Source organism: Salarias fasciatus, chromosome 3 (genome assembly GCF_902148845.1).
Source record: "Salarias fasciatus chromosome 3, fSalaFa1.1, whole genome shotgun sequence".
NCBI classification, from domain to species: Eukaryota; Metazoa; Chordata; class Actinopteri; order Blenniiformes; family Blenniidae; genus Salarias; species Salarias fasciatus.
The window spans coordinates 13952628-13965477 of record NC_043747.1 but is presented as its reverse complement, the minus strand read 5'-3'; the positions used below and the strand labels follow the sequence as shown (position 1 = coordinate 13965477).

Below are 12850 nucleotides of genomic sequence, written 5' to 3'. Positions count from 1 at the left end.
ACGTAATGCCGACTAATGGCAATTGCTGTTGGATGCGGGCGCACCAGTGGAACGGAGTCAATAAATTATGTTAATCAGTCGGGGCAGGTTGGGGGCGTGTTGCTGCTGTAATGAGGGGGGGCGCATGCCTGCGCCATGGAAAAGCTTCTTGCGGTGAAGCTGTCTCCACTGCGTGCGCACTGCCTCCCATTTCCCCAGTCACTCTTTGTACTTTATTGTGCGTTATAGCAGTTTCTTCCGCAGTGAACTACTGTGCAAAAAAAGCTCCGTGCAACAAGTTTTTTTTTCTTTCTTTCCTCTTTTTTTTTTTTTTTGCAGGAGACCCCTCTAAAGAAACACAGGTTGCCTCGCTTTTGGCTGGAGCTGCGCTGCGCTGCGCTCCACTCATCCATCCGTCGCTGTCACCTCCAAGACACACACGCATACGCACACACACACACACACAGAGACAGGAGCAGCGCGCCGCACATTCGTGACTCCGCGCCAGATGCGGTTGGCTCCCAACAGCGCATGTTAGTCGTAGTTTAATGGACATCGCGGAGGCGAGAGGAGCATCCGAGTGCCTGGAGAAAATGGAGAAAGAAGTGGCGCCTCAGAAGCGACGTGACTGTCGCACGACAGCGCTGAGCATGGTCTCGTCGCTGTGCTCAGTGGTGTCCATCGCGTTCTGCGTCCTGCTGAGCTTCAACGCCGCTGACATCAAGAACCGAGTTGTGGATCTGGAGAGCGCGAGAGACGAGCGCGCCTTCGTCCGTGCCCCCGGCTACTCCGTGGATGATTTCAATTCCCTGGTTCAGCAGAAAGTGGACGAGCTGCTCTCTCAGGTGAGATCTGCTTTTTTGCACTTTGCGTTCCGATTCTGTTCATTTCCAAATCAATGCGCGCGCACGTGAGCGTCAGTGACATCCGTGTCCAATTTCAGCGCACCTATGAGAATTTCGTCAAGATTCGGACTGCGAGGCAAGCGTCACCTGAATGCAGCTGCCCCCCAGGTAAAGGAAACTACTTTTTTTTTCCCCTCTTTCTCGTGTGTGCACGGGAGAAGCGCGAGGCGCCGGGTCTGAAGCCCGCCGAACTCCCCAACCACGGTGGATGACTGAATGAATGGAGGCTTTCTGCGCAGGTTCTCTGCTGATTTCACTCAAACTGCTGGCACATTGCAGTTTGCTTAGATAGTGTTGATAGTTCCGGGGGGGGGGGGGGGTCTGCCGTGAGGGATGCGGACAGCTGACCGGCCACCACACTTAACAGAAAGAAAGGTATTTAACAGCGGTCTATAGATAGAGGTGCTGAGAGGTTGTTTGACTTGTGATATTGCCTTGCTTTGCTTGTCCACTCAGGAGGGGGGAAAAAAAAAAAGAAAAGAAAACGAAATGTGAAATTCACGTTTGCCACCAGTAGATGGAAACATTTATTTCCTCACTGTGGGTCAGCATTCTGACCATTTTTTTGATGGAATCGGAGAAGGAATGCTCTGGCTTGGAGCTGCTTGAACACATTACCAGGCCAGTCATTGCAGTGCGCCATTGTTGCTTATGAGGGAATCAGTCCTGCTCCAAAATACCTGTGTCAATGCGGGTGGGGGGAGAAGAAGCATTAAAATGCATTTTAATGTTAAAGTAATGGTGTGTATTTTCAGTGTCGTGTTCAGGGCAACCAACTTTTAGTTTCGCAAATACCAGAAAATGTTGAATTAATTTCACCCTAAGTTAAAGATACATATTGAAATGTCCCTGAGTTTGATGATCCTAATCATAGAGGACAAGATTAAGCGTGAAGCAGTCACATTTATGGGATTAATGGTAATCAGTAAATCACAACTTTCTTTGAACAACCCATTGACTAACTGATAAACGATCGCAGCATTATTTCCAGTTTAAGCTCTAAAGCGTAATTTAGATAGTTGTGCAACTCAAATCATGCATCCAATTTGAATCGAAACTGTAAAACCTTTTCATTCTTTCAACCTTAATATTTCTAAAGCCCTCTATAGATGAGAATGATGCATACTGTATTGATTAGCTGTTTCATGACTGCTTGACAGGACAGTGATGATGTGTTCCCGTCCCCCGAGACTGACAATGTGTTGATTTATTTTGCAAACAGAGGCTCAATGCATCTCTTAAATCATATTCAGACGCACTTTGTTGTGGAATATTAACACTCAGTGGTTTATAGGCCATGCTTTTACTGATTTGCAAAAGGCCAAAGAGTAATCCATTTCATTTTGAGTGTCGAAGTATAAATATGGAAATCTGCTATTTTAGTCAGTTTTGAGGACAGTTTATGTATCAAAGTTACACAACTGGAGTTCAGTGAGGCCACGAAGGCCGGGGTTTATAAGAATTCTGATCTGACAACACTTTAGAGATTTCAGTGCTTCAATTTGAGACCATAAAAAGTCTAATGAACTGAACCAACACACTGAGCATTTAAATGCTGAAAACAGGACTTTACAGGTCATAAAATTGTCATCATTTTTGAGTTATTTGGTCATTACAGGGCCAACAATGATATGCATTTCTTTTGGAGTCAACCAAGTTTGTAGATTTGGATTATTTGCTTGTTGCTTGGCACGCTTTTCTTATAAATCTTCCTCCTTTTTAAGTCCTTTTTACAATGGCACAGCCACCACTGTGTGTTCCCAGTAGATGTGATAGTCGTCAACCAACCTCTTTTTTTTTTTTTTTTTGAACCGCGTATGAACCTCTGGGTTCCTTTCTGGCACGCAGCTGTCTGTGCAGCTCCGCTGCTGCACCACTAGGTTGACTACATGCTGCAAGACGCTGACAAGTTTACGCAACTTCTGCAAGTTTGATGAAGAGGGATCAGTCTGCATGGCAGCCTCGGTAAACCCCAGCTGGGAATGTTCCGCAGTAAGTGTGAACACAATACAGACGACCTTTACGGAAATGTCTTCGTGCACAGCAGCGTTGGGATTTTTATTGATGGAAAACTCAGGTGTGTGTCGGCATCCGCCCCGCAAGACTCGAGCGATCTCATGTAAAGATGTTGCATCAGAGCAAGAGAGACTTCTCTGATGTTGACCCCTGACCTCAGCTTTCTTTGGGTATGGGGCAGTAAAATTGATTGAAATCAGACAAAGTTTAAAAAAAAAAGGAAAAGCAGCGAAAGTGATAATCCTCTGTGAATGATCGAAAGCCTTTTGTTTTCACAAGTTCTTTATGCGCAGCAAATGACTCGTCAGCTGACTGGGCGTTGCCTGCGTTAATGATCCCGAAGTGCTGGATGCATTGGCCGTAATGAGGCCCTCCCAACTGCGCTGCGCTCTGTTCTCAATCCCGACCGTATGTCTGCTATTTATTCTCTCCCACCGCATTTCTGTGAAGGGGCAGAAATAAAACAATGACAACATTTCACATCAAATGAAGCGCGACCATGTTGAAACCAAGGCGGCACCGAGCTGGATCCTGCAGGCTGGCGTCACGTCAGGCCGTCTGATCACTGTTATTTTTCTAATGTCCTACTCTTATCCCTCTTTTTTTTTTTTTATTTCAAAACAAACACATCCTTAGTATTCTTTGAAGATTTTCCAGTTGGAGCTTAATTTTGTAAAGCTCATACAACTCGCAGCGTACTCTGTTAGTTTTATGGCCTGGACTTTTTCATTTTTCTGTCAGTCAAATAAGTTTGTACACTCCAAATCCTGAATAGGTTCACTCAATATCTCCCCTCTCCTCTGTGTAGGAGACAGCCTGTGGCTCAGATGTGAGCTCCCCCCCCCTTTAACTGGAAGACCTTAATGTGCTTTTCACAGTCTTCACTTTATTGCTGTCAAGGAAGATGGAGTGGTTGCATAGACAGAGCAGTGGTCCATAGCTTGGGGATGTTTTATAGGTTGCTTCTGAATGGGAGGAGGTTTTTTTTTTTTCTTTTTTTTTTCCTTTTTGCCATTTTTATTGTTGAAACTCTGCTGTGAAGTTAGAGTATATTTTATTCGCATTGTGATTCTTGGTTTTTTCAGAAAGCAAGAATAAAGCTTGTGCCGGTGTCATTTGTCATTACAATGTGGGGGATCGCCGCCATTTAATTTAAGAGAGACTGTGAGATCATTTGACACCCTGGCTGATATCTTTCTTCTGAACTTAAGATTGTTTTTAGTCCCTGAGGTGATAGTTTGTCAGATAGTTCATCAACCACTTCAGTCCACTGGAACATATCTTGATTGAATGTGCTGCCATAATATTTACAACCTCCAGAAGAATATAATCAGAAGCCTCGCTGCCCTTGAAATACAGACATAAGTAAACTTAACTTCAAAGCAGAAAAACAGTGTTGGCTAGAAAGCTGAAGTTGACAAAATTGTCTCGAAAATATCACAGAAATGTATGTTAGCGATACAAACACGACACTCCCAAGTTCATAAGAACGTATTTGGAACTGTATGAAAATGAAACGACACAAAACTGGAGTGATTGACTGAATAAAAGTGTTTGGTTCTTTCAGAGGAGTTCACCGTCTTAACTGCCGACAGGTTAACTTGACTGGGATTAAAAACGCCAATCTGCCGGTTAAATGAAGGAAAATGAGCTGAAATCTCTCATATCCATTTGTCACAATGCAGAGTATGCATTATGAGGACTTTAAATGTCCATTGATCTTTCCTGTATTAACGTATGATAATGAGTAAAAATAAATAGTTGAAAAAAGCAAAAAACGAAGATCTACAAGAGGGATCGGAACAAGCAGTCTTGGTCCACATATGATGAAACTTAATGTTGGAAATGTGGGAAGAGTTTCCTCCTCATCATCGGCGGGCCATTTGATTTTTTGTTTTTTGCTTTTTTTTGTGTGTACCTTCTCTGCATTCCATCCAGTCCCTGTTGTTTAATGGGACTGTAATAAAATGTGTAGTCAGCAGGCACTGGCGCTTTGCTGCTTCCCTGTTTACTCACTCATACTCCTGAACCCCCGTTCCCTCCCCTCCCAGGCGTCCCCTTTCTCCCACTCTGCAGCATTTCTTGAAGTTAACGCTTCAGAGGGCCTGGCAGCGCGAGAATACTCTCCAGAAAAAATGGCAACGCACAACTTGTAATGCGTGTGACTTTGTTTTTCCCCACTAAACACCCACTGCTGGTTGTCAGTTGCGAAAGGGCAACGGGGGGTCATGTCAGCTCCATGTTGGGTCTTCAGATTTCCAAATAAAATCATAAGCAGATGCAAACCTCTCTGGCTCGCTCGGCAACTCCAGACTTGATTTGACATCACCAGAAAAGCCTTAGCTGCACTTACATACACACAAATCACAGCATTCCCAGTCTAATCACTCCTTTTCAACTCCTTGTGGCCAGGCCGGGTTACACTTCCCCTTCCCCGCCTCGCAGTGAGCATAATCCCGGTGGCGTGTTACAGTTCCAGTTGTGCCAGTCCCCTCAGATATCCTCACTTCGGTGTACAGCTGGCAATTAATCAGTGACGGCGTTTGAAATGAGCCTTCTGTGTGGTTTGGTGCTGGGAGGTGCCCTAATAGCCGTGTAATTAAAGAGTGCTAGGTAAAGCTACGCAGACTCCCAGCTCGCCAGTGTGGCCAGCTGCTCCTGGTTAGGTGAGTCGGGCTAGGCTGTCTCTGGGACCGAGCGAGGCCGGAGACGACGACGACGACGACGGGGCCCGGGTAATTGCGATTGGGATTGCTGCTCAATTGCTTATAAGTACGTATAAATCACGAGAGTAATGCACTCCATATTGTGAATGACATCTTACAAGGGTCATTTCGTGCATGAAAGGGCTGATTTATTTAGCTGTGATTTGATGCCGGCCCCAATAAATTAACCTGATGTGATTTATCACGATGAATCATCAGAAGTTGTGCGTTTACCCTAATTTTCAACTCGCACAAGGTTGGTTCTGAAGGGCAGCTCGCTGGAAATAGCACAGATGGTCTCTTTATACCTTTGACACAGCGTTTTTTTTTTTCTTTCTTTTTTTCTTTCCTTTTTTAATTTGAGTTGGTGAGGCATGCCATTTGAAAAGCACCAGTAATGACTGTGGGGTATGAAAGAGTGGCACACTTCCTTCTTTTTACCATACATTAACCCGAGGGCACACTCTGAACAGGGAGCAGATTGACGTGGTTTTTCGACATGAGCAATGTCACAAACAGCACTTCGCTGCAGATTAGAGCACCTCAGGCTGGAAGCCCAAAGAATGGAGACGGATCGGAACGCTTGTGCCTAATGGTTTGCCTCACGTATCCTCCAACATTTCCTGGCCGTGTTTCCCCCCTCGTCGTCATTTTATGCAGAGCGAAGCAGGAAGCTGGGAGATCCTGTCCTGGCTGCCTGTTCGGTTACTGCTCGGAGTTAAACGAAGGCTTTCCAACACCACAACCCAACGGCGCACACATCATTGAATAGTTTAAAAAGAAAAAGCTGTCCTTTTTTTTTTTTTTAATGTTGATTAGCTGCAAAAAAGGGGTAGTGCTTTAAGAAAACATATTTCTCAGAAACATCAAAGCGTGGAGTTGGACAATTGGATTTAAGCTGTAAACGCCGCTGCAAGCGAAAAACTTCAGTGTGGTTTTGAGCATGAAGTTAAGTCAGCTTTGTGTCTGTAGATATTAATACCGTTGCCAGATTCCCTTCAAGTCAGTTGTTCTATTTCACTTATGAGAACATTTTGATATTTGTAATGTATATTTTGAGAAAAACCTTTAGGTAATATGAGTATAACAGCTTTGTCCTCGTCTCAAAGATAACAACAAACACAGCTGGTTCGTCCACGATCAAAAAAAAAATCACTGTCACTCAGAGTTGTGCAGTGATTCTCTCTTTAGTCTGTGTGTGAAATGAGAAACATTCAGTCACATCCTAAACACAAAAAAAAAAATCATTTTTCTAATTGGAAGGTGAGACTGACCGACATGACGGTGTTTGTCCGTCTCAGTCTAATCTCATGGGTGTTCATTAATGCGTCTCCTCAGGCTTAATGTTGAGGGGGAAAAAAAAGTTGGAGAGCCATTGTTTGCCCTCCTTCATTACGTGCGAAAGCAGATCTGTTTTAAATTATTGATGAGATGGATTATGAAGCCTCTTATTAGCACCCACTGTAGCTAATTGGTTGTGTGTGTATATACAGCATCATGGTGGGAAGCCTTGGTGGGTAAGTGGAGCATCGGCTCTTCTTGAATTGCCCTGTAACCTTCAGAATGAATCCGTCCCCCTTGATGTTCGTCCTCTGAGCAGCCAGTGCTCCCCTGTTTGTGGGTCGTCTTTTGTGAGAGGTTTGACACTCGTCCTTGTAGCGCCGTGTGCCCTCTGACACCAGACCCAGAGCTCCAGTCATCCTCCCTCAGGAGAGCACTGAGGTCCCCTTTGTGATGGCCGCAGTTCACCTCCCTCCGTGCGCCCACATGCTCATCTGCGACCCAAAACTATTCAAGAAGTCTTAAATAGATACGGGGAGGGGGGTTTTCAAGTGTGACTCTCTCTTGGAAACAGCCTGCCCACTGTGCAAAATGCTGATTTTTCCGTGACGTCGTCATGGTTTTGAAGCCGCTGCGACGTCTCTCTCGGGGTCTCCTGGGAAATATTTCATATATTTCTGTTCGTCAAGCAATTTTGGGATGATTCAAGCAAAAAAAAAAAAAAAGAAAAACTGCAGTGCACACGCTCATGCACTGGAACTCCTTTCTCCAAACAATTGCTAACTGGTTTGTTTTGAATGTACGAAGGACTTTCCAGCGTCTGTCATCAATTTCAAATCAGCGAAGCACGGTTGATGTCAGCGATCACCCTTGTCATGGAAATCCTGGACTGCAGACGAGGGGCGAGGGCTGGGAAGGCCCCCGAAGCGCTCCTCCCCACCAGCATCCCTCCACGCCGCCTGTGGCTTTGTACCCCAGGCCTCTCAGCCCTCACAGGCGTGGAGGGTGGAGGGCGGAGAGGCACAGATGCTGCTGCTCTGTATTCCATCAGCCTAATAAGACCAGGCACTACAAATAAAACAGGCTGGTGTGCTCGAGAAAAGCACTGGGGCATGCCATGGCAGGAGGCTGTACTGCTGCCAGCGTATGCCTGACGCTCAAACCGAAGCCTCGCCGTTCCTCATGGGCATCTGTGGAAAGCAGTGGAGAGATAGCATGCGCCGAGTCTTCGATTTCGGGGTCTTCATACTTGTTCTGAAGGCTGCTTAAGGTTTTGAGCGTTACCTTTTCATTCCTGCGCCACACCTGCAAGTGACTATATGCGTTATTGCTGCAGGGAGGGCTGTGAACCCGACTCTTTTCAGCTTTAAAAATTCAATACTGTCCCAAGTGTTGGCAGGTTGCTTTATGAAAATCTAAAAAAAAAAAAACAAAACAAAAAAAAAACTCCAAACCAAAACTGCCTCAAGTGTCTCAAAATCACTATGCATTTTTTAATTAAGATGATATACCCTAATTTAAATGTTTATCGTCCTAATGGAGCTTATCTTTCTGTAAAATAAGTGACGGCCCATTGGAATGGTGGAAAACGTCCCAACTGCACACAGTGGATTTAATCTAAAAGATACTAAGAACAGAAGTGACTGAATTTCTCTCAGGCAATTAGCCTTTTTTTATGCAATTTCAGCAATGTTTTAATAAGTGTCTTTATTTTACATTTTGCTTTCATGTTCCTTCGTTGTTAACCTTGTTGTAGATTTGAAGTTCATTCAAAGTAGTTTGAATTTCATAGCTTCTACGTGTTGCTGTGTGAACACACTTGCTTTACTTTCACAGTTTTAAATGTATTTTGTAGCTTTTACCTTGTCTGTATCACATAATTAAATTTTATCCTGTTTTCTTTTCTTTTCTTTTATTGTATGTATTGTTTTGAGAGGCTTTTTAACTTATAAACTGTGCTAATTCATTATTGTTGCTTGTATCAGGTGTACTCACTGAACTCATAGAAATGTTTGCAAGCTGGACATATACTATGGGGGGGAAAAAAAAAAAACCTCAAGCAGAAGAAACATTGGCCGAAACCCACAGCAGCGAGGAGGAGGTTTTAATTTCCAGGACTTAAAGCAAGATATATCAGTCTACACCTAACTCAGCACTGGCAGGAAGCCTTTCAGACAATTTATTTACAGTAGTAGTAAGCATCTATTAGAGCGAACATTTTGCAATGCTCCCTTTTCAATTTTCAAGCCATGTAGGCTCAGCAAAAACAAGCAAGCAGTCCCTCAAGCTGTCCAAAGACAGCAGGGATCCAGGCCGATTTCTCAAAGTGGAAAAAGTGATGGCCGCAAGCAGGGTTTGCCCAGCGGCCGGCCAGATGATGTATGCTCCCACGCTCCCCCAGGGCGCCACCGAGCGCTCGGACTCAAAGAAAACCAAGCAGCCCGAGCTGTTGGATCTAACCGTTGGTGTTTCCTGTCCGCTGGGGCCTGCGCCACTACATTTTCAGGGTGAAGGAGAGGGTCTTCCTTTTTCCTTTTTTTTCCTGTCATTCAGTGTGTTTCTCCACGTTCCACCAGGGGCACGGCAACCGCCTCGCCTCAGATCTTGAGAGCTTGTTGGCATGTCCGCGCTCCCCAGCCGCCTCGCCGCTCACCGGGGGACTCGCTCTTTCGCCAGCCGGCTCCTCCTTCTCAAAGCTGCGCTAAATGCGACATGAAATATGAGTCGGGCTGCGGATCCGAGAGGGTAATAAACACACGACGCAAAGATTTGAGCCCCTGTGTGCTCACAAACACGCTGTCGCGGGATCACGAAATATGTACGCTTGAGGAAACGGAGACAGCAGCATGGCTCTGTAGCTTGGGTGAAACCCTTCTCTAGACGCTGTGAAGTTTAAGCATGGCGGATAGAATGATTTTTTCTAATTGCAATTTGTGCGTTGACCATTTTTCCTCATCATTCATGAACAGTTATTGCCCTTCGGCATGCAATTAATCTAGAACATACAATGCGATGCAGTGCCTGAACTGGCGGCGTGCCAGCTTCAACATACCTGGGGAGTGCATGCATCTACTGCATCACTGTCAGCGGAGATGAATTGATATGCAGAGGGTTGCCTCATGGTCTGGTCGTATAGCTCAGACAGTCTTGATTTGAAGGGGGGTGGCGGCCCTCCCTTCAAATCTGATGAAGAAGAGGGTAGAAACAGCTGTGTAAGCCACAGTTAAGGCCTGGAAAACTCAGCGGTGAGACAGACAACCCTATGCACTTTAATTTAATTGGCCGGTCATACGATATGGTCCGGGCAGGCTAGACGGCTGGTTAAATTGTAATTTCTGACAGCTTGATGAACGGCATTGATGCTCCCTTTGGCAGCCCGAAAATAGGTTTGTTTCCCTTCGAGCTGGAGGTGTGAGAGTTGGGACTGGACTGCATACTTATAGGATCCCTGCTCATTTGAATGCATCGTTGCCTTTCCTTCTGAAGCTCCGTCTTTTGGCAACTAGCTGTTAGATTATAGTTAAGATTAGGAGGGTATATGAGAGGTAAAACTATGGAAAGGAAATACGAATTCGATGGCCAAAAAATGAATATAATGTGGTTACAAAATTTCATGTGTTTAAGTACATATGGAAGACCGGGGTCAGCTGGATCAGTGAGGCCGAAAAAACTTTATATTAAAAAGTATAAATACTTCTACAGATCTAGGGGTTGACGTGGTATTTTCTCTGTTTTAGTTCCCACTGTAAAAATATTTTTCTGGATGAAAATCATCTGAATTCATGGCGTTCACTCTGAGGTTGATGGGTTGCTTGAGTGCATTTACGCAGTATTGTTTTTTCTTATTCGTTTTTTTTTGTTCTCGCTCCATCCAAATGAAAAAGTCCTTCACAGTGGAAATGTTATGAGGTTGTAAATCAGAACACCTCATGCATATTTTATACATCTTTCTTGTAAACATATCGGCATAATGTTCATTTGTGCTGAATGTAGCGTCTAATTGCCGCACGGACGCAAAAAGTCAGCCAGGCTGCCTTTCAAGTGTTTTCCTTCGTTGGACTGCTCGAATGAAGGCGTTTATTCATAATCATTTATTTTTAAAGAATTGGCCTGAATTGCCAGCGATGGTGACGATGTAGGCCAATGGATTTTTTTTTTTTTTTTTTTTGGAGTTTCATCCAAGCCAAGTAGTCGGAAAAGTTTGGAGTTTGGTTTGAGAGACTTTGAGTGTTACAAGTATATCGTGCTCCAGATTCCAGATACTGTGTGTGTGTGTGTGTGTGTGTGTGTCAGCTTGAAGTGGGATACTGATGACTCCACTTATCAGCGTGGTGTCCTGCAAGGCTTTGCTGGGATTCAGGTTAATGAGCCGCTTCCCATGAGCCCCGCTGCTATCTCAAGCAGTTTCAAGACGTTGTGGATGCGTTGTTGTTACTGCGATCTAATCTTAACCCCTCGGCAGGACTCGCTGTGTCCGGATGTTGGCCTGACCTGCGAGAGACGCTCCCGTCACACAGTTCATCCAGCCGCCGCTGCAGGGTGATCCATGACCTCAAGTTGGATAAAGCAGCTTAGATGTTTTGTTTCAAAAGTCCAATGTTATTTATCATTATTATTTTTTTTTTTTGCTTGGATTGATTAAATTCTCGTAAACACTTAGGTTGGCAGTTGTGATTGAGCTGATATTGCGTTCCAGCGCCAGAGAGCAAAGTGTTCGTAAATCATTGACTTAACTAGGACCATTTCTGCTCCTTAATTTTTTAGTGCACTGTAAATATTTATTGTCTCGTAAGTGACGATGCCTCCGAGCGGTTTTCAGCGCCTTCCCGGTGTCTGCGCGGTTTTATGAACGCCTGTGTGTTTGAATTGTGCGGCTGACAGTGACGGTTGACGGGGAAATGAATAGATCGGGACGTTTTTGTACAGATTTTCTCACCCTGCTTTGTGGTCAAGGTTACTGCTATTGTGAGTCTGGAAATCAAAATGACAAGGGTTATTCTTTTCCCGTCTCTCTCCGCCGATATACAAGGTGTCAGTATGAGTGATTTGACAGGCTGCAAAAGGAGATAATCGCCGCCTTCGCCGCAAAACGGTAAAAGATGAGTTGGGACCCGTCACTCTGCCCTTGACCTTCAGAACAAATTACCTCCGCTGCGCTCTCCCGGCCCGTCCTGTCACTGTTCAACATTAGAGGCTTTTTTAATAGCTATAGGAAAAAATTATGGAGAAGAAACACGGTTTAACGCAGCTGATTAAATGTGACTTCAGGACAGAAGTTAGAACTCACTCCAGTGTACTTAGTGCTCACAGTAAGCGGGTAACCGGATTAGTTTCTTTCTCGCGCTGCCAAAATGCATGCGTAATATCAATTTGAGAAACGCTGAACATTCTGAAAACACACCGACGCCCAAGCTGACGATTGTATTTCAGCTTCAGCGTGCGTTTGCTGTCAGCTCCAACAGGATTTTTTTTTTTTACATGTCTGACTTCCAGTCTAACAGACTGTCTTTGTTATTCTTAAGGCTTTTTATTCATTGGCTATCCCACCTATGAACTTGGAGTCGCTATTTGAGGTGAGGGTCGGCAGGCGGGAGCTGGCAAAGCAACGTGCATTACAGCAAATGTCGCGGCCTGGTGTGGGTTTCATCCGAGTGAGAACAGGGAAAAACACGGCAAATCTCTGCGGAGCTCAGGAGTCGAACCAAAGAAACACAGAGCCCCATAGGAGTCGAGGCAGACTTGCTTGTGAATGTCAAACCCATAAATCTACGTCTGCCAGCCCGAGATCCAGTTGCAGTTGGAGATGATGATGTTAATGTGTTGAAGTGACTTTTAAGAGCAACAAAAGATGGTGCAGCAGTGTCTGTATATCTGCGTATACGCCGAAACAACTCACCTCCAACTCTAATGCTCTCCATCGCCGTGGAGTGTCACTGACACATGCTGCCGCCGCCTCTCGGCTGT

The 12850-nt window shown here is 44.9% G+C and overlaps 1 protein-coding gene across 1 annotated transcript in view; it reads left to right on the top strand.

The window, feature by feature from the left end:
- Positions 1-415: 415 nt before the first annotated feature.
- col25a1 (collagen type XXV alpha 1 chain) overlaps positions 416-12850 on the top strand; it is a 130251-nt gene continuing 117816 nt past the window's right edge. The window contains exons 1-2 of the mRNA XM_030086068.1: positions 416-824; positions 923-992. Coding sequence (XP_029941928.1) covers positions 528-824; positions 923-992 — 367 coding nt within the window. The 5' untranslated portion in view covers positions 416-527. The remainder of the gene's footprint in view (positions 825-922; positions 993-12850) is intronic.